General features: G+C 33.3%; 1 protein-coding gene across 1 annotated transcript; it reads left to right on the top strand.

The window, feature by feature from the left end:
- The first annotated feature begins 4,847 nt into the window (after positions 1-4,847).
- On the top strand, positions 4,848-5,279 carry LOC120073456. Its single transcript, XM_039026304.1, has one exon. It carries the CDS (start codon positions 4,848-4,850, stop codon positions 5,277-5,279), a length of 432 nt encoding a protein of 143 aa, XP_038882232.1.
- Positions 5,280-20,319: the final 15,040 nt, after the last annotated feature.

The following is a 20,319-nucleotide window of genomic DNA, read 5'->3' as shown; positions in this document are numbered from 1 at the left end:
GTAAAGATAGAGTAGAATACGTCGCTGGAGAAATTGGAGTGAGGCCACCATAAAGAGTCTTCCATGTAGAAGATTGAACTCGATTGCTTAGGTCAAAGAACCCGTTGTCCTAACCATCAGATCTTCCAGCATTTGTTGGCCGCATGTTGGTTAACATGCTTCTTACTTCTAGCTCGTGCGACAGATAGCCTTCCGATCTCAATGTCAATATTGAAGTTTGATTCATCATGGCCTAAAATTTCTCTAGGACGTGCGTTAGTGGGAACAGCCCCTTCGATTATGGTAACCGAAGAATAAAATGAAGCAAAGGTTCAAAAAAATTGGCATCGGTGTGGAAACGTAAACGATCGCATAGTCGAGAGCCTATACGATAGTCGCTCAGCACCTAAACGATCGCACACCTCACGCCTAAACGATCGCACGCTAGTCCCTAAACAATCGTTTAGCTTTCCTAAACGATCGCATAGTATGTTGTGTTTTCTAAAGGATCGTCCACCTTTTACCAAACAATCGCTTAGTAAAACCTACACGATCGTGTAGCTTCTTCTAAATGATAAACACTTAGCTATACGATAGCTCCATTTCTCTCCCACTTGCTTATTGTCTACACGATTAGTTTTTTCTCCAACCTCTACCAAATTCACCAAAGACCACACTTTAGGTTCTCACTCTGAGAATACCAATGGCTCCTTTTTAGTGTTGCATTCACTTGTTCGTGATTGTTCGTGTTACTGCAGCCGATGCATTTTTTGGGCGATAGAGTTCGTGTAGAGGTCTTCCGCTGCGTTTGAGTTCCAAAGCTTGAAGAGGGTCTTCAACTGGTATGAGAACTCTTTCCTTGTAATTTTATTGTTCAAAGCATGCCTTTAATTAGTGTGTTTTTGCATAACTGTATGTTAGAATGTATGTATTGTATTTCGATCACGGTGAAATCGGAAAGATCCGAATGCGCTCATGGATGCCCTTCCTTAAGAGATCCTTCATATAGGGCCACGAGCCAGACTGTGACAGGCCCTTTCTTGGAGGTCGGATATCTATGGGACTTCAAGAAGTATGATCCCCCGACGTTTAACGAGTCCCTGAAAGACCCCACAAATATAAAGTTTTGGTTGTCCACTATGGAGGGGATTTTTCAGTACATGAAGTGTCCAAAGGAGCAGAAGTTATAGTGTGCCACTCTTGTTCTTATTGATAATGCAAAGTGCTGGTGGTTCTTAACGGAAAGAATGATAAAAGCCAGTGAGGGCCAAGCCATCTAGGACCAGTGCAAGGAGTGGTTTTACAAGAAGTTCTTATCTACTCACGTGAGGTACAACAAGCAGGCTAAGTTTATGAATCTGAAGCAGGGAACCATGATAGTAGAGGAGTATGAGGAGGAGTTTGACAGGTTGTCTTGTTTTGCCCCTAATCTGGTGTCTACTGAAGCAAAGAGGGCTAAAAGATTTATGCAAGGACTCCGGGACGGGGTGTGAGGTATTGTGTAAGCTCTAGAGCCTCCCACCTATACTGAAGCATTCCGAGCGGCAGCACGTGTGGATTGTTCTTCAGGGATAGAGTTCCTGAAGTCCTTGATGGAGGAACCTGCCCCAGGCCAGAAGAGGAAAGTTGAGCAGAAAGCTCTGGGACCTCCACAGAAGATTCAGAGTACAGACAGGTCGCAAGGGCATGCCCAGCGGCAAGCTACTGCTTCAGGAGGAGTTTCGAGGGAAAGACCAGTGTGCAAGTCGTGTAGGAAGCATCATTGGGGACGCTATCTGATTAGCACGGGTTTCGAAAATGCAGGGGGTTATCCCTCGGGTTCTCATCAGGGTAGTTAAAACTGACAGCAGCAGCAGGGTCGGGTCTATGCCACCAGCCGTCGGGAAGCTGAGCATTCGGGAACAGTAGTGACAGGAACGCTCCCAATCTTGGGGCACTATGCCTTGGCATTATTTGACTTTGGCTCGTCTCACTCTTTCATTTCATCGTTGTTCGTAAAGCATGCTATGTTAGTTTTAGAACCCTTAGATTATGTTTTATCAGTATATAAACCGTCAGGGAAATTATGATAGCAAGTGAAAAGATAAAAGCGTGTCAGTTAGAAATAGTGAATCGCACCCTTGATGTGACTCTAATAGTGTTAGACATGCGTGACTTTGATGTAAATCTGGGCATGGATTGGTTGGCTGCCAACCATGCTAGCATAGATTGTTCTCGTAAGGAGGTGATTTTTAACCTCCCCCCTAGGGAAGCTAGTTTTAAGTTCAATGGGGCCGGGACAGTAGTTTTGTCTAAGGTGATTTCAGCGGTAAAGGCCAAGAGGTTGATTAACTAAGGTGTCTGGAGTATCTTAGCTAGCGTAGTTGACACAAGAGAAATCAGGATTGCTCTAACCTCTGAGGCAGTTGTGAGAGATTATCCCGATGTATTTCCGGAATAACTTCCAGGGGTGCCTCCACCAAGGGAGATTGATTTTGCGATCGAGCTGGAGCCAGGCACTATTCCCATATCCAAAGCTCCGTACAAAATAGCTTCGGCCGAATTGAAAGAACTGAAGATCCAGTTACAGGAACTGCTTGATAAAGGGTTCATACAATCCATTGTTTCTCCGTGGAGGAGCACCAGTGTTATTTGTAAAGAAAAAGGATGGATCGTTACATTTATGCGTAGACTACAGAGAGTTGAATAAGGTGACCATCAAGAACAAGTACCCGCATCCTAGGATCGATGACCTGTTTGACCAACTACAGGGTGCTACTGTATTTTCCAAGATTGACCTACGGTCAGGTTATCATCAGCTGAGGATCAGGGATAGTGATATCTCGAAGGCTGCATTCCAATTCAGATACAAGCATTATGAGTTCATTGTAATATCTTTTGGTTTGACCAATGCTCCAACGGTATTCATGGATTTGATGAATAGGGTGTTTAGGGATTTCCTTGACCTATTTGTAATTTTTTTAATTGATGACATCTTGGTCTATTCCAAGATAAAGGTGGAACATGAGGAATATCTTCGTAAAGTCCTAGGAACGCTGAGGGAAAACAAACTGTATGCAAAGTTTTCTAAGTGCGAGTTCTGGCTACGAAAGGTATTCTTTCTTGGGCACGTTATGTCGAAGGGCGGGGTTTCAGCGGATACAACTAAGATTGAGGCCGTTACAAATTGGCCCTGCCCTACAACGATTAGCGAGGTGCACAGTTTCCTGGGGTTGGCTGGGTACTATTGTAGGTTTGTAGAGAATTTCTCTAGCATGGTCACACCATTGCCTCAGCTAACTCAGAAGGGAGCTTCGTTTGTTTGGAGTAAAGCTTGTGAGGAGATTTTTTAGGACCTCAAGCAGAGGTTGGTTTCAGCACTGGTTCTCATGGTACCAAATGGCTCCGAGAATTTCGTGATCTATAGTGATGCTTCTAAGAAGGGTTTGGGTTGTGTGCTTATATAGCAAGGTAGAGTGGTCGCCTATGCCTCCCGCCAGTTGAAAAACCAAAACTATCCTACTCATGATTTGGAACTGGCAGCGGTGGTATTTGCCCTGAAGATCTAGAGGCGCTACTTGTATGGGGAAAGGATCCAGGTTTTCACCGACCATAAGAGTTTGAAATACTTCTTCACCCAGAAAGAGTTAAACATGAGGCATCGCAGGTGGCTTGAGTTAGTAAAGGATTACGACTGCGAGATCCTCTTTCACCCAGGTAAGGCGATTGTGGTGGCTGATGCCCTCAGTCGGAAGACCGCTCATTCGGCCGCCTTGATCACTAAGCAGATTCAGTTATGTAAGGATCTGGAGCGAGCAAAGATTGCAGTGGCAGTGAGGGAAGTCACTTCGCAGCTAGCTTAGTTGACAATACGACCAACCTTGAGGCAAAGGATTATTGTTGCACAGCAGAGTGATTCGGACCTAGTTCAGAAATGTCATCAGGTAGGGTCAGGACAAGCCAGTGAATTTTCTGTATCGGTGGATCAGGGCCTCCTATATCAGAGACGGTTATGCGTACCTGCATATTGCCTGAAGAAGGAATTATTGAAAGAAACGCACAACTCCCCATTCTCGATGCATCCACGTAGTACCAAAATATACCAAGATTTGAAGCGGTATTACTGGTGGCCCAATATGAAAAGGGAGATAGCCGACTATGTTAGCAGATGTATAGTCTGTCAACAAGTGAAGGCCCCAAGGCAGAAGATAGCAGGCTTGCTACAGCCATTGGATGTGCTAGAATGGAAATGGGAAAGCGTGGCTATGGATTTCATTACGGGTTTGCCCAGGACAGCGAAAGGCTTCTCAGTGATTTGGGTTATGATAGACAGACTCACCAAGGTGGTGCATTTTATTCCATGGGCTCAACTATATATGAAGAAGATAGTAAGATTACATGGTGTGCCAGTGTCAATTGTGTCCTACAGGGATCCTCGTTTCACCTCCAGTTTTTGGAAGAGCCTCCAGGCAGACTTAGGGATGCGGTTAAACTTCAATATAGCCTTCCACCCCCAGACGGATGGGCAAATAGAATGCTTGAATCAGATGTTGGAGGACCTGTTGCGCGCTTGTGCATTAGAGTTCTCAGGGAGTTGGGACTCCTACTTGCATTTAGCAGAGTTTGCTTATAATAATAGCTATCAGGCTACCAATAGCATGTCGCCATTTGAAGCTCTTTACGGTAGAGGTTGCAGTCTCTTGTTTGCTAGGGTGAGATTGGGGAGAGGAAACTGATGGGAACTGAGTTAGTGGAGTTGACAAAGAAGCCATGCAAAAGATCAGGGCTCGAATGCTAACAGTGCAGAATAGACAGAAAAGTTACGCTGATGTTAGCCGTAAAGACTTAAGTTCAAGGCAGGTGACAAAGTGTTCCTGAAAGTGACGCCAATGAAGGGTGTCATGAGGTTCGAAAATAAGGGTAAGCTAAGTCTGCATTTTGTAGGTCCATTTAAGATCTTGGAGCGAGTCGGCTCTGTGGCTTACCGTTTGGATTTGCCACTGTCTCTCTCTGTGATCCAGAATATTTTTCATGTCTCCATGCTGAAGAAGTATTTAACGGACTCGTCTCATGTGGTGGACATTGAGCCCTTGCAACTGAATGAAAACTTACGCTATGAAGAGAAGCCTGCGCAAATTATGGCCAGAGAGGTGAAAATTTTGCGCAACAAGAAGGTGCCACTGGTGGAGGTTCTGTGGCAGAATCATCAGTTTGAGGAAGCAACTTGGGAGCGAGAGGACGAGATGAGAACACTGCATCTAGAGCTCTTCCAAGATTATAACTTTCAAGGACCAAAGTTTATTAAGGAGGGAAGAGTGTGATTCCCAAAAAAAAAAAAAATTGTAAGGTAAAATTCGTCTTGTTCCTTTTTATTTTTTTTTTATTTTTTGGGTTTAAAAATACGTGATAAGTGGTAAGGCGGTTTTGAGAATATATATATATATATTAAAAAAATTATATATATATTTCTTTAAGGAAAAGGGAGAAGTTAGGGTTTAGTGAGGATACAATTGGTTATAAATGTGGAATTAAGAGACCTCGGTTTGCGTGTAGAGAAAAGAAAGAAAAGAAAATTTTATTATTTTTTTTCTCTCCTTCTTCTTCCTTCCATCCCCCACGCGAGACCCCTTTTCCCTAATTCATTCTTCAGCCAGTCGTATGTGGTTCGACAGGTTGACGACCGTTTGAACGTCATCGTTCGCACCGCTCACGCCTCAGCCCAGACGTTTCCATTAGCCGAGTTTTTTTTGGTTTTTCATTCCCTTCTTACTGTCCATCAGTCGCGGATCTCTTCCGTTTTGCCATGAGCTTGGATTTTTTTTTTTTTTGTGAGATTTAAGTTTTATTTGGTTTTTAGTTTATGGGTTTTGAATGCCTATCAAATTTGGTCTGATCTAAGTTATACTCAAGATGCATTATTACTAAATTCGGGGTTTCAAGATATTTTTCGGTACCGTCCAGCAGCATCAAAGATCGCTTTGGGCGCCTTTTGGTAAGCTATAATGGTTGTTCTGGTTAATTCTTTTTTTTTTTTCCCCAATTGGTTTGGTGAATATTTGTGTTAATTGGATTTTATAATTGAGTTTTGAAACCCTTCAGTTTGGCTTATGACTGGATTGGATTCCGTTCTTGAAGCTCAGGTGTAGTTCTGGTTAAGTCGACATTTGGATAAGTAGTTTAGGGACTTTTGATTGTTTATTTTGGGTGAGTTAGGTTGTATTTATAAGGATTGACATTAAACTGGTTTATTCTAGGGCGACTCAAGCATTTGACTCAAGTCGAAGAAGGATATGATTGATAGTTGGAGTTTTGTTTGCTAATTGTTCGACATAAATTCGAGGTAAGTGACTTACTACCGGTTCACCCTCGAACCCAAGCATGTATTACGTATTGGTTCTTATGTCAGTATGAGATATCTTGATATGTCTATTGGTTAGTTGAAAATTTTGGTAACTTACGCTTATGTCGTTGAATGTTGTTGTTATGTGTTGTAACAATGTTTGTTGTTTGGATAAATTGTGAACTATTATATGATCTTAGCATGATTTAAGACCTCGATTGTATGCTTATGACTTTATGAGATTGCAGTAATTGTTGGCACTTCTATTGGGCTATGCACATCACATGTTGTGAGCCTTCAGGCCCACACCTTATGCTTATGTACGGTGTCCCCTTGGGACCACCACTTATGTTTATGTTTGTGCCCTCCGGGGTCACTACTTATTTATGTGTCTTCGGGTTCGCCCCTTATGCCTATACCTATTCCTACACCTATCAGCTTTTGTGCACTTCTATCCCAATAGAAAGGCTAACAGATCACTGAGTGGGCCCAGTAGTAGGTCGCTTACTGAGTATACTTTTATGTTCATCCGTTTCCTTTCATGTTTTTCAGGTAAGGGAAAAGATAGACCGGCGCATGACAAGAGAGATCCGTGACCTAACCATTTGGACGAATTATTGCTTCTGCACTTAGATTTCATGTACTAGTGTCTGGTTTAGGAGTCAGGCATTTCAAAATCTTATGAAATATTCCTTGATTTTATTTATAGATTTATTTAATTGTTAGTTATTTTAAAGTTGGGTTAGGGGTACCCCGAATGGTATTTTTAGGTTTTCTCTTCTTTGTCTATTTGAGCATTATTTAATTAAATAAAAAATTTATCTCTTTTATTTAATTATTTTTTGAGAAAATATATTACCAAGCCTATACTTGCATAAAGTAGCATCCTAGAAACATACCCCCCGGTAGCTAAATTCATGTATTTGAAAAAGTTGTTTACACATTTGAAATTTATGCATTAGTGGTTTTAAAAAGAAATTCTAGGGTTAAAATTAATTTATTTATAAATTTTTAAAATCATTTTATTTTTTATTTTTATTTTTGAAAATTAAGTCTATAGATTCTACTTTTCCCTCCAAATTTCTTTCTTTATTATCCACTTTTCACCATAGATTAAAAAACCAAACCAAATTTTGAGAACTAAAAAAAGTAGCTTTCAAAAAGTTATTTTTATTTTTGGAATTTAGCTAAGAATTTAACCATCATACTTAAAAAGATGCAAATTATTGTAAGAGAATGATAGACTTAATTTTCAAAAACAAAAACAAAGATATCAAATGATTACCAAATGGGACCTAAATAATACATTTAATTATTAGTTTGAAGTGATACAATATTTTAAGTTGGATAGTAGAAATTGATTTTTTTTGTTCAAAAAATAAAAATTAAAGGACAAATTGGAAAAACTATCCTTAAGATATGATGATAGTTGCATTTATATCCTCAAATTTTCAATGTACAAATTGAACCCTCAAAATTATATAGATGTTAAAATTAGATTCTCAAACTTTTATAATTATAGAAATTGATTTTTCTTTAAGTGATACTATAATATATAAAAATTTGATGGTGTAATTTCAACTATCATCTTATTTTAAATGATTTTTTTTTACATAGGCTAAAATTAAATTTATGAGTGAAATTGAGAGAAACATTTAAAATAAATAATTAAAAAGAAATTAACAAAAGTGGAGATAAGATAGGCTCAAAGGTCAATAAAAGACAATGTTAGATGTTTTTTTAGTTATTATTACTCTTTTTGGAGGAAGACAAAGTTAGATAGAGATAGATCTTGTGTCTTGTTCCATTCCATGGATATAATTGTCTCTCTTCTCCCTCTATTTTTAAAAATGAGTGGTCATTGTGGCAGCAAAATAATGTTTCTAGTCATCAACTTGGTCACATTCAACTTACAATTATTAGAGTTTATAAAATTAAGGGAAAAGGAACCCATTTTTTTTAACATTTATTTTTGTTTCCATATGAGTTCTTCATGTATGGGGAAGAGAAACTTAAGCAAAATTGTTGAAGAAAGTGTCAATTTTTGTGGTATCCTTAAAATAATAATGAAGAGCCAACATGTTTGTTTGTTGGTAGAAAACAACAAAAGGAAAATATAAATATGTACTTATGAACTAATTATTGTATATGGGGACTTAATATAAATATGGAATGGTGTGATATTTGGTATTAAAATGTAGTGTTATAAATAATATACGGGTGAAACTATGTGTTGCACGTTCATAATATTGAAAATTGAAATTTACGTGTATAAGTTGAATTAAGAATCTTATACTTATAATTATTTTTTTCTATATATTTCATTTTTTTTAAAAAAAAAATCATATTACTCAAAACAAATTTTGAATTGAAATATTTTTTAAAAACTTTTTCTTTGAAGTTTTTTAATTGATTTTTTTATGTTTTAGTTTAAATCTTTGATAGTAAGGGAATAAACAAATTAATAATATTTGCATTATAATAAGAAAACTTTAAAACAAAAGCTGGTCACATTTGTTTAAAATAAAAATAAAAATAAAATGTAAGTGCTATTTGGACTATATTCTTTTATTTTAAAAAATAAAGACTATTCAATTTAAATCTAAATCCCACACAAATGTTAAGAGAACATAATTCAAAAAAAAAAGAAAAATTTTGAAAAAGATAACATACGTTAGACAAATTAAAAAATAAAAGTGTTATACATAGTCACTTCTAGTCCTAATTAGAAAAAGGAAAAAAAGGAAAGACAAAAAAGATAAAAAGAGGCAAAAAAGCAAAAACTTGAGTAGAAAAATTATAGATATACTTGGATTAGAAAAGTTATAGACATGCTTACTCCTAGAGTTGCAAAAATCTTAGAATGTTAAAAGAAAAAAAACACCAAATTAAATGTGACAATAATGCTAAACAAAAAATATTTAAGGAAATAAATATTTGAATGTTAAAAAAAAAAAACACTAGGGAGAGCGGGTTAACGAAATTAAAACCAAAACAAAAAATTAAAAAAAAAATAAAAAGGAAGAAAGAAAAAAGAATGATGGAAACTAAAGGTTTAACTCAACTATTTATTGAGGAAACTTAAATTTGAAATATGTTGCATCTAACTTGAATATAATATAATGAGATTATTTAAGAATTTAACGTGAATTAGATAAAAATTGATTTCTTTTTATTCTTTTCTTTAAACGTCTAAATGCCAGAAATGGGAGAAAAATGTGATTTTTTTTAAATCTAGTATCATCTATTGTGAATGGTAAGTTTTTATATAGCATGAGATTTGGAAAAAAAAATAGCTAAATATTATTAGAGATAAAATGTGATTTTTGTTATTCTTTTCAATTCTCAATCTAAATGGTATTAAAATTTGATTTTTTTAATTTTATGCGTGATGCTCAAAATTAGGGGAAATTTTCATTTAATAATTTAAAAATCAAACTACCTAAGGGAAAATCAAAAGTTCTCCAGCATAGTTCTTTTTAGATAGTATATACAATCTAAATCTAAATCTCACGCAAATGTGTTAAAAGAATACAATTCAAGTTAAATAATAAGAAAAAAATTTTAAAAGATAATATACGTAAACGAATAAAAAAAATGAAGGTGCGATGCATAGCTGCTTATAGTCCTAATTAGAAAAAGGGGGGGAAAAAATGCAAAAAAAACTTGAGAGTATAAAAATTATAGATATACTTGGAGTAAAAAAAACTACCAACAATGCCTATTCTTAGAGGTGGGAAAAAAAAAACTTAAAATGTTAATAGAATAAAGAAAAAGCACTAAAATGTGGCAATAAAGTTAAACAAAGGGAAATTCTTATAAATAAAAAAATCCAAAAAATATTTATATTTTATAATAAAATGTGTAAATATTTTAAATATTTTTTATATTTAATAAGGCTCCTTAAACAAATATTTAATGAAAAAAAATACTTGAATGCTACCAAAAATTTCTATAAAAAAATTAGGGAGTGCCATTTAACAAAATTAAAAAAAATAAAGAAAAAAGAAAGAAAGAAAAGAAAAGAAAGAGGAGATATTGATTGGGGTTTTTTTAATATAAAAAAATATTTAAAAATATTTGTATTTTATAGCAAAAAGTTCCAAAAGCAAGCATTTTTAAAATTTTTTTGCTATAAATTGTAAATATTTTTGGAATTTTTCTTGATTGATTGGGTAAATAAAAGTTTAGTTCAACTATTTACAGAGGAAACTTATATTTGAAATTTTAATTTAATTTTATAAAAAAATTTAGATAGATTTCATTTAATTTTTTTTTTTTAAAAAAAAACTCTTGCATATCATTTGAATATAATATAATAATATTATTTAAGAATTTAACGTGAATTAGGTAAAATGTGATTTTTTCTTAACGTCTGAATACCAAAATAGGGAGAAATGAGTTTTTTCTTCTTCTTCTTTTTTTTTCTTTTTTTTTTTTCTTTTTTTTTTAAAAAAAGCTACTATCATTGTGAATGATAAGTTTTTAGATAATATGAGATTTTTTTTACTTGTGATGCTCAAACTTAGGGAAAATTTCATTTAATAATTTGAAAGTCAAATTACCTGAGATGACTCTGTAATCATCATCTAAAAATGACAAAGGGAGAAATTAAAAGTTTCTCCATAGCTCGTACACATAGATTAGTTGTGTGATATGCTTTACACATGTCTTCTTCTTTGTTAATAATGCATTTTTTTAGTTACATTATTTTCAAATTTCTTATCACATCTTCAGATATAGTTTTTGTACTTAAAACAAGAGTTCGTATCACTAAAATTTTTATTGTAATCAAATCACAAAAATGAAAAAAAATAATTAATATATTTAAATCTTAATCCAAAATATATTGTGTCGTTGGATTCTCCATATTAAATACATTTACTATTTAACAAAATTCTTAATTCAAAGTTGCTAATGGTTACATTCTATCATATATATTCAAAAATAGAACTTTTATTGTTAAGAAAAGCAAAACAGCGATTGCAAATAAGTAAAACATTCTAAAAGTCAAAGTACCAAAGAGAATCGATATCATGTCTTTATCACTATATTCTTGTTGACTTATTATCATAATACATTTGAGTATAATAGGCTAAATAAAGACCTAGAAGAATAAAATTAAGGACAAAACGAATAAAAAAGAAGAGGAAAGTCCATCTATGGAGTGATCTTCAAACCACATAGCTGAAAACTGAAACTTTCGAATATAGGTAGCTAAGCAATAGGAACACACCTATAGTTGGCCAAAAGGAAACCATGGACGGAACCATGGAAATGGAGGTCTCGAATGGCATCAACGAAAGTTTGAACCTCATTCTTATAATGACTATTCCCAACCAAGAGATTCAGAGAATTTTGGAATCATATTCGACCCAAAGTATGACAATACCAACCTCAAAGCCACAGGAATATCATAATATCGTAATATATTCATACTTAGCTAAAATAACAATGTATATATATGTCACTCTAGTTGCAAAGTTCATTAATCTGCCCTTGAGGAAAAGAGCAAAGTTCTTCTAGTAGGATTGCTTTAATAAAAAAAAAATATCTTTACCTTTCCTACACAAAAAAAGAAAAATGGGTGAAATATCATAGTGGATAGGATTTGAACTTAGGCCATGTTTAACTCGGGTGAATATGTGTAAATCAATCACAATGTGGTTAGTGGATCCCATCTAATTACTCTTGTTTTTGTTTACATATCTATCCGTAATCGCAATTAAATGTGGGGTCCATTGTACGATTGCTAATCAAATCTTATAAATTGATTGAGGTTAGGAAGGTCCTCAATCTGATTGTATTATGCAGTGGGACCTAAATAATTTTTAAGAATACTTTAGGTTGAATTTCCATCTTTTGCCCTTAAAAATTATAAGATATAGATTTATGGATGCCTCAATCGATAACGATTGTGGTTGTTTTAACAATTTTTTAACCCCAATCACTTGTATGCCTATCGATCTACCTGTTCTCATTGTTTAGTCGATAACAATAATAATATCGATGGATTTATCGATTTGTGTTAGTTTGATGGGTTGGGAAGTGATTTTTTTTAAAATTATTTTATAACCTCGTTTATCTCTATGCTTATCGATCTACCATTTACCATGGTCCATCGACACCAACACTGTGGAGGAAAATGTGGAGGTCCGGTTAAGGCCAAATTTATCGGTTAGCTAGCATTGATCGATAACTCTTTTATTAATCTTTAGAATTTAGTCACCTTGTTTGTTAAATGTATATGTTATTACAAGTTTCTTCATATTAGATCATAAAAATGGCAACCCCATCAACCAAATATAAATCAACATAAGAAAAGGTGGAAGATGAAATTAAAATTCATTTTCATTAAAAAGTTAAAAATATACAAAATAATTAGATCATACAAGATCATGGGTCAGGATCCGATATAACCACACACAAAAAAAAAAAAAAAAAAAAAAAAAAAAAAAAAAACTGACATACATATATCGACTTATTGTGTTTATGTGAAATGGACTCAACGATCAATGAAGCACACATTCATATCGATAGACGATAAGAAGGTCGTTTTTTATATCGGTAAGTATAATCAAATCATACAATAAATCAACTAATATCGATAATAGTGACAATAAATGAACGGATTATAGAATGAACAACTGTGATCAAACTAATGGGGTCTTATTGATACTTCAAAAGCAATGGCAGCAAACATACAAGTTTGATTTTGAAATAAATCATTGGGACGTATACATTCATCAAAGCCCTACCTGTAGACATATGAATAGGTAATTAAAGATGACTTTAGTATAAAAAGAAGTAAAAAATGGAATATAATGGCGGAATATATTCCACTTACAAAGGGGCGAGTGAACAGATGACTGATGAACCTTAGAAAATGAAAATTGAAAATTGAATCGTGATGAAGTGAAAAAGAGTGGTCTCAAACAGTCAATAGATTGTTTGAAATGGTCGTCAATGAGCGTGTTGAGTGTCATGAATCAGAAACCATGTTATGAGGGTAGTTTAATCAATTTTGTTCTATCTTTCAATTAATGATGTGAATTAAGCAGGCTCAATCACAATCACACTACTTTTGAAAAATTATATGAGTAAACACCAACAATCGCAATCACACTGATTTTACCATTCAAGTCCATTCTGATTAATGGTCCAATTGAAATCAATCAAGATTACGCCATTTTTCATTCTCCCAAGATAAACATGACCTTAGTTTCAAAAAGCTATAGGATTTTAGAATGTAACATTTGCTACCATTAAAACTTGAATTTAGTTTATATTGATATTAAAATTTAAAAATGAAATGTTTATTCTCTCAAGGTTTTTTCTTTTTTCTTTTTTAAGCCTCGTCGTTGAATATATAAAAGATGCTAAAAATATTTACAAATAATAGTAAAAATATCGTAGTCTATAGGATAGACTACTTTATGCGTCTATCAAGATACAGATTGACATAAATGGTAGTCTATCGCGGTTTATCTTTGATAGATAATGAAATTTTGCTATATTTACAAATATTCTAATTCATTTCTCTATATTTGAAAACAACCAAAAAAAAATATATTAGCATAATCCATTTAATATACTACGTGGTTACTCGTTAGTCCATTAGATTGACTAATTATTAATTATGCTTATCAACATTTAGAAATTAATTTCAAATTTGGACCAACTTTGAAATCAAATTCAACTCTTATGACCGAACATGTCACTTTTTAAATCTTTATAACCAAATAAAGCTAAATTAAAGGAAATGCTATTTAAGAAATCACATAGATCACGTAAAAACTAAGTTCAAAATGTAGGGGATGAAAAATATAGGTTCAACTATGTGACCTTAGGTCCTGTTTTATAGTCATATTCAGATTATTTTATTTTATTTATTTACTTTTTGTTTTATAATCCATTGTTCACCAATATTTTTTAAAAAAATTAAAAAAATTGAAAACTAAAAAAAATATTAGTTTTAAAAAAGTTTTGTTTTTATAATTTGACAAATAATTCAATTGTTTCTTCAATAAATGTAAAAAATCACGAGATGGAATTAGGAGAAAACAAACATAAATTTAAAAAATAAAAAAATAAAAAATAAAATCGCTACTAAATGGAGTCTCAGATTTTTAACTTTTTAGATTGTGTTTATTTGGTCGTCCTTGAAAAATGTGTTGATAGGTTATTAAACTTTCAGTTTTTTTTATCAATTAGTCTCAGAACTTTAACAAGTGTCAAATAGTTCTTCAAACAAAGTTCTCAAACGTGTAATTTTGTTTCTCCCTAAATTTTCAAATTTATGTCTAACAGATTCTTGACCTATTTTACATTTTTTAAAAGGCTTGAATCCTATTTTGATCCATGAACACTGAATCTTGTTTTATTTTGGTTTCTAAACTTTAAAAACGTCTATTCTAGTCTCTGGACTTTTAAAAAGTGCTTATTTTGGTCCATGCTATTATTGTAACTCTCAAACATAATTGTGAGATGACTTGTATTTTTTGATGATTAGACTGTCAAATAAGTAAGCCATACTAACAAATCTAGGGTTTCAAATTTGAATTATGTGGTAATGCAATTTTCTTTAGGAGATCTCAAAAGTCATTTTGCATCAAAGATTTTGGCCGTTCACTATGTTGGCACGTTGGTTGTTGATATTAGAGATGTCCAATTGGGTCCCGCCCCGAATGGAACGGGGAATGGGGGAGGGAGTGAGAGAAAAAATTCCCTGTGACCTAAACGGGGGCGGGGACGGGGAATGCATTCCCCGGCCCGGACTCCCCGCCCCATTCCCCGTCCCGATTAGCTTACATATTTATTTAGTATAGTTATATAATGTTTATGTATTATTATTATTACATAAAATATTATATTTAAATTTCAAATTTGATTATTTATTGGAAACATAATGAATATGTTTAAATTTAGATATATATATGTAAATAATTTGATTTATATTTATTTCTTTCTACTAAAAAAATTAATTAGCTTTTTTATGCCAAAGTTTGAGTAATTTATCTTTAAATTCACATTGTCATATAAAACTAACAATAATAAACAATTTAGTGATAAAATTAATTATTTAATTAAAATTTGCTCACATTAATGATTTAAATTAATTAGTTTTTTTACAAAAAAAAAAAAAGTAACAGGGAAAAATTTCCTGCGGGGAACCCAATCCCCGCGAATTCTCCGCGGGAATCCCCGCCCCGATCTCCGTGGGGAATTTAACGGGATGGGGAATGAAATGGGGAGCAGGGACGGGATGAGGAATGGCATCTCCGGCCCTGCCCCACCCCGTGGACATCTTTAGCTGAAATTTTACTTCAACTTCATCTTGCTCAACCCATGTTAGATAGAATTTCATCATTAAACAAATTTCATCTTCAAAATGTTAACAAAATCTTAACCGTATAGACATTTTAAATAAGTCAAAGACAATATATTAAACCTAAAATTAAAAGTTAAGAACCTATTATATATTTTTTAAAAGTTTAAACTTTTTTTTGACACATAACTTTATCATTTATAAACTAAACTTGTAAATTAACTGAACATTTAAAAGTGTTAAAATACCATTTAATGCCTAACCTTTGAATTATTTCAATAGTCTAAATTTGGTCGTCTTTTAAAATTAAATTTTGTCCAAATTAGTTTAGTAACAATAATTTCTATACAAAATGAAACACACTACGTCCATGTGAATATATTGTAATAAAATTTAAACGAAATGCTATTAAAGACTAAATTCTATTTGACAAATAAACAATAAATTAATATTAAAGACTAAATTTAGGGTGTGTGCCTGTGTGGTTTAACTTTATAAAATATATTTTAAATCTTTTTATTTTTATTTTTATAAAAATAGTTTACATAAAAATGATTTTTTTTAACAACTTTTTTTTTTCTCATCAATTCAAATCGGTTTAAGTTTCTTTCTTTTAATTGTTTTTTAAAGGATTATATTTAAGATTTATTAACAGAAACTAAGGGGTATTTGGCTAACCAATATGAGTTGAGTTGAATTGGTGTAATATACCAATTCATTGTTTGACCCATCAACTTTAAATATTGGTGAAGTTGAGTTGATATATTTTACCATCTCACTCCAACTCTCCGTTCTTCCTATATTTTCAATAGCTTCACCAATCAACCATTGTCACACTTTAAAAACTAACTCCAGACTCCGACAATCACCTCTGATGACAACTCCGACGACTAACTTCGGGCTCTGACAACTACCTCCAATGACAACTTGGTTGGATGAGATTTGAGCTCCGACAACAACCTCTGATGAAAGCTCCAACAGCCAACTCTGGGCTCTGACAACCTTCGTACGACCAACTCCGATAACTAATTTCAGGCTCCGACAACGAACTTCGATGACCACCTTTGTGCTACTAACTCCGACGACTAAATTCAGGCTCCGATAACAAAACTACCGATGACCAACACTGACAACCACCTCCGACTACAAACTCAAATGAAAATCACCTTCGATGACCACCTTTGAGCGAGCAACTCCAACGACCAACTCGGGTTTCAACAACCCACATCCGACGACAAACTCCGACAACCAACTATAATACCACCTTCTGTTGGCTTTTTGGCCCTTAATCTCAAATTAATTAATTAACTAATCAATGTTTTGATGATAACAAACTCAATTTTTAATTACTGAAAATCTTAGTGTTTTAATATGTCAATAGCGTAGAGCTCGAACAACAATTCCAACACCTTTTGAATCACTCAAATCGGAGCTAAAATGAAGGCGATATGACCGAAACAAGTCTATAGAGAAAATACCGTGATGGTGGATGACGTGACATAACCAGACCATTTGCATGTAGACATGTGGCAGCATATTGGTGAATGATGGATCATTAAGAGATTAACATATGATGAACTTTTGATTTTTGGATTGATTTAAAATAAAAAAAAATTGAAATTAAAAGAAAATGAATTTAATATTATTTTATGTTTGTGTCTAACAACTAGTTTTTTTACACATGATATGTTTTTTATTTTTGGATTGACTTTAAAGAGAATGAATTTTTTTTAAAAAAATGAATTAAAAGAAATAAAATTTAATATTATTTTATGTTTGTGTCTAACGGCTAGTCTTTGACACATGATATGTTTTTTTTTATTTTTGGATTAATTTTAAAAAAAATGAATTTCAAAAGAAAAGGAATTTAATATTATATTTTGTTTGTATCTAATTACTAATTTAGTTTAAAATCTCCACCATTGATTTTATTTTCCAAAATCCAATGGCCAAATTAATTGTGGTTTCTAAAAATTTTTCTATCTCTATATAAACCATCTTCCTCTCCAAATTTTAAACCTACAAATTTTACATTTCATAATCCTCCAAAACTCAAAAGTTCCATTGTTTGCTCTCTCTAAGTTCCCAATTTTTTTTTTCATCTTATTCTTGAGAGAGTGTTATTGTATTGTGAGGATAAACTTGTTAGTGCTTAAACTTGTAAATCCACTCTAGTGAGAGTTGTATTGTGTTTTTAAAAAATTCTAACATTTGTAACGGTTTGATCCTAAATCGTGGAAAGGATCGAGTTTGCTCTTGAACCCGTAAAAGAAACAGTGGTGTAATGGTTGGACCCTAATCCGTAGAAAGAGTCGGAAAGATTTTATTCAAATTCCAATAGGCACTTAGGGAGTGGAGTAGGTCGAGTTTGATCGAACCACTATAAAAATTTAAGGTGTCTTCTTCTCTAACTCTTTCCTTTTTATTTTTGCAATTAATTTAAGCTGTTTTAGTTTGTTCTTATTTATTTGCTAAAATTTGATAGAATTAAATTTATCACATTTTTGTCATCTTATTTGTTGCATAATTTGAATTTTTCTTATTATTTATAAAAAGTGTATTAATTAGTTTAATTGAGTTAATTTAGAAAAAAAAGTTTAATTAAATCCTATTCACCCCTCTAGGGTTGCCATATCGATCCAACACCTTCATGCGACTAACTTCGAGCTCCAATGACCACCTCCGATTACAATCTTCGGCAAAAATCATCTTCGGGACAACCACCTTCCGTTCGACCAACTTTGGGATTCGAAAACCACCTCTGATGACAAACTTCGACAACCAACTCCAATACCACCTTCATGCGATCAACTTCAGGCTCGGACAACCACTTCCGACTACAAACTCCAATGAAAACCATCTTCAACGATCACTTTCGACTGTTATAAGATTGATGATTTTAAAGTATGTTGTAAGGTTGTTGATTATATAAAAATTATTATCTTGTCTACATTAAGTGCAATATTTTTATGTAAACATTTGTAATTTTTTTTATTTAATTGCATTTACATATCAAATAAATGTCAAGAATTTAGACGAAAATTATATATATAGTTGAAAAGTATGTAACATATAACAAAAAAAAAAAAAACATAAAATTATTATTTTTAGAAAATTTTCTAGCAACTTAGTTAAAATAGGGATTTATTTTTGGATGATCCTCCAAATTTAGAGGAATTGAAAGTGAACTTGTTGAAAAAAAAGAAAAAATATAAATAATAAAATTTATGTAGAAAATAGGAACAAATTTTTTTAATTTCAACTATATTCTATAAAAAATATAATGAGTTAATTATTGTTCATTGCCCAAAAAAGAAAGAAAGTAAGAAAGAGTGAAAAGAAATGTTTAAAAAAAAATTGCAATACATGTTTTATTCTAGTAGAATTATTAATAAAAAGTTTCAAAATAAAAATAGTAATAATTAAAAAAAATTACATTAAATAATTTAGATATATGAACTCAACTCTACACCCTAATATATAAACTCAGATCAAATATTTCGATATTCCAAACATAAATATATGAATTCGCCAAATATATAAACTCCATACATATGAGCTCCATATCGATCCTATCTCAATTTAGCATCTTTAAAAAGAGTCCTTAGGATTGAAGTAATAATAATAATAATAATAATAATAATAATAATATAATAATTTTTTACCAAAAAAAGAAAAAAATGGAAAAAAGTGGGAAATGCAAACGAAAACGAAACGATAAGACGAGGAGCTCATCTCATATTCCCTTCCCCAATAATATTGAAGGAGGAACTCGATCACAACGCCGCATGGGCGCAAAGCTTTTTCCCCTGCCACTCGCGCCACAAGTTCCACTCACTCGTCTCCCAATTCCCCTCCATTTTTTCTCCTTTTCTATGCTTAAATAGTTCCTTCGTTAGGCCCTTTCACTCGCCGGTCTCCATGGCTTGCCTGAGCGATCACACCTGGCCAACCTCCCTCTCCAATCAACTCGCTGATTGCGTTTCCTTCGGGAGCAACAGAAACATGGCGCTGACACACACCCGCTTTTTTCTCTGCGGATTCTATGAATTTGGGATCGACAGGGGTCTTCCCCGTTTATGCCATGGGATTTTCCAAGCCCTCCGACGCACCCGCCGCCGCCGCTTCCGATTTCGGTGACCCAATTTGGGATGCCGTCAGAGAGGAGGCTAAGTTGGAGGTACTTGCGTTTCTCAAACACTCTTTTCCCCCTTTATGTCTCTTTGTTAGCTAATGAACTTGTTTAGTTCCTTGGTTATGGGTTCTCTGCTTTTTATTTGCTGTTTGAGTATATGGGTGGTGCTTGGAATGGGTTTGTGGAATTGGTGGGGTTTATTATGATTGTTTAGAACCGTGAAAAAACCTGCGTTTTTGGGGGTTTGATTTTGTATTTCTGTAGTGGAATGAGAATCCATTTAAGTGACGGAATTTTTGTTCAGGCAGAGAAGGAGCCAATTTTAAGCAGCTTCTTGTATGCCAGCATCTTGTCACACGATTGTTTGGAGGCAGGCATTGAGTTTTGTTCTTGCTAATCGGCTTCAAAATCCCACTCTCTTAGCTACTCAGTTGATGGATATATTTTGTGATGTTATGATGCATGATAAAAGCATTCAACGTTCCATTCGTCTAAGATCTGCAGGTGAAGTCCATTGTTGCTGGCGTAAAGCTTTTGAATTTAGTGATAATTTAACTT

Source organism: Benincasa hispida, chromosome 3 (assembly GCF_009727055.1).
Source record: "Benincasa hispida cultivar B227 chromosome 3, ASM972705v1, whole genome shotgun sequence".
Classification (NCBI taxonomy): Eukaryota; Viridiplantae; Streptophyta; class Magnoliopsida; order Cucurbitales; family Cucurbitaceae; genus Benincasa; species Benincasa hispida.
This window is presented reverse-complemented; position numbering and strand designations above follow the sequence as displayed.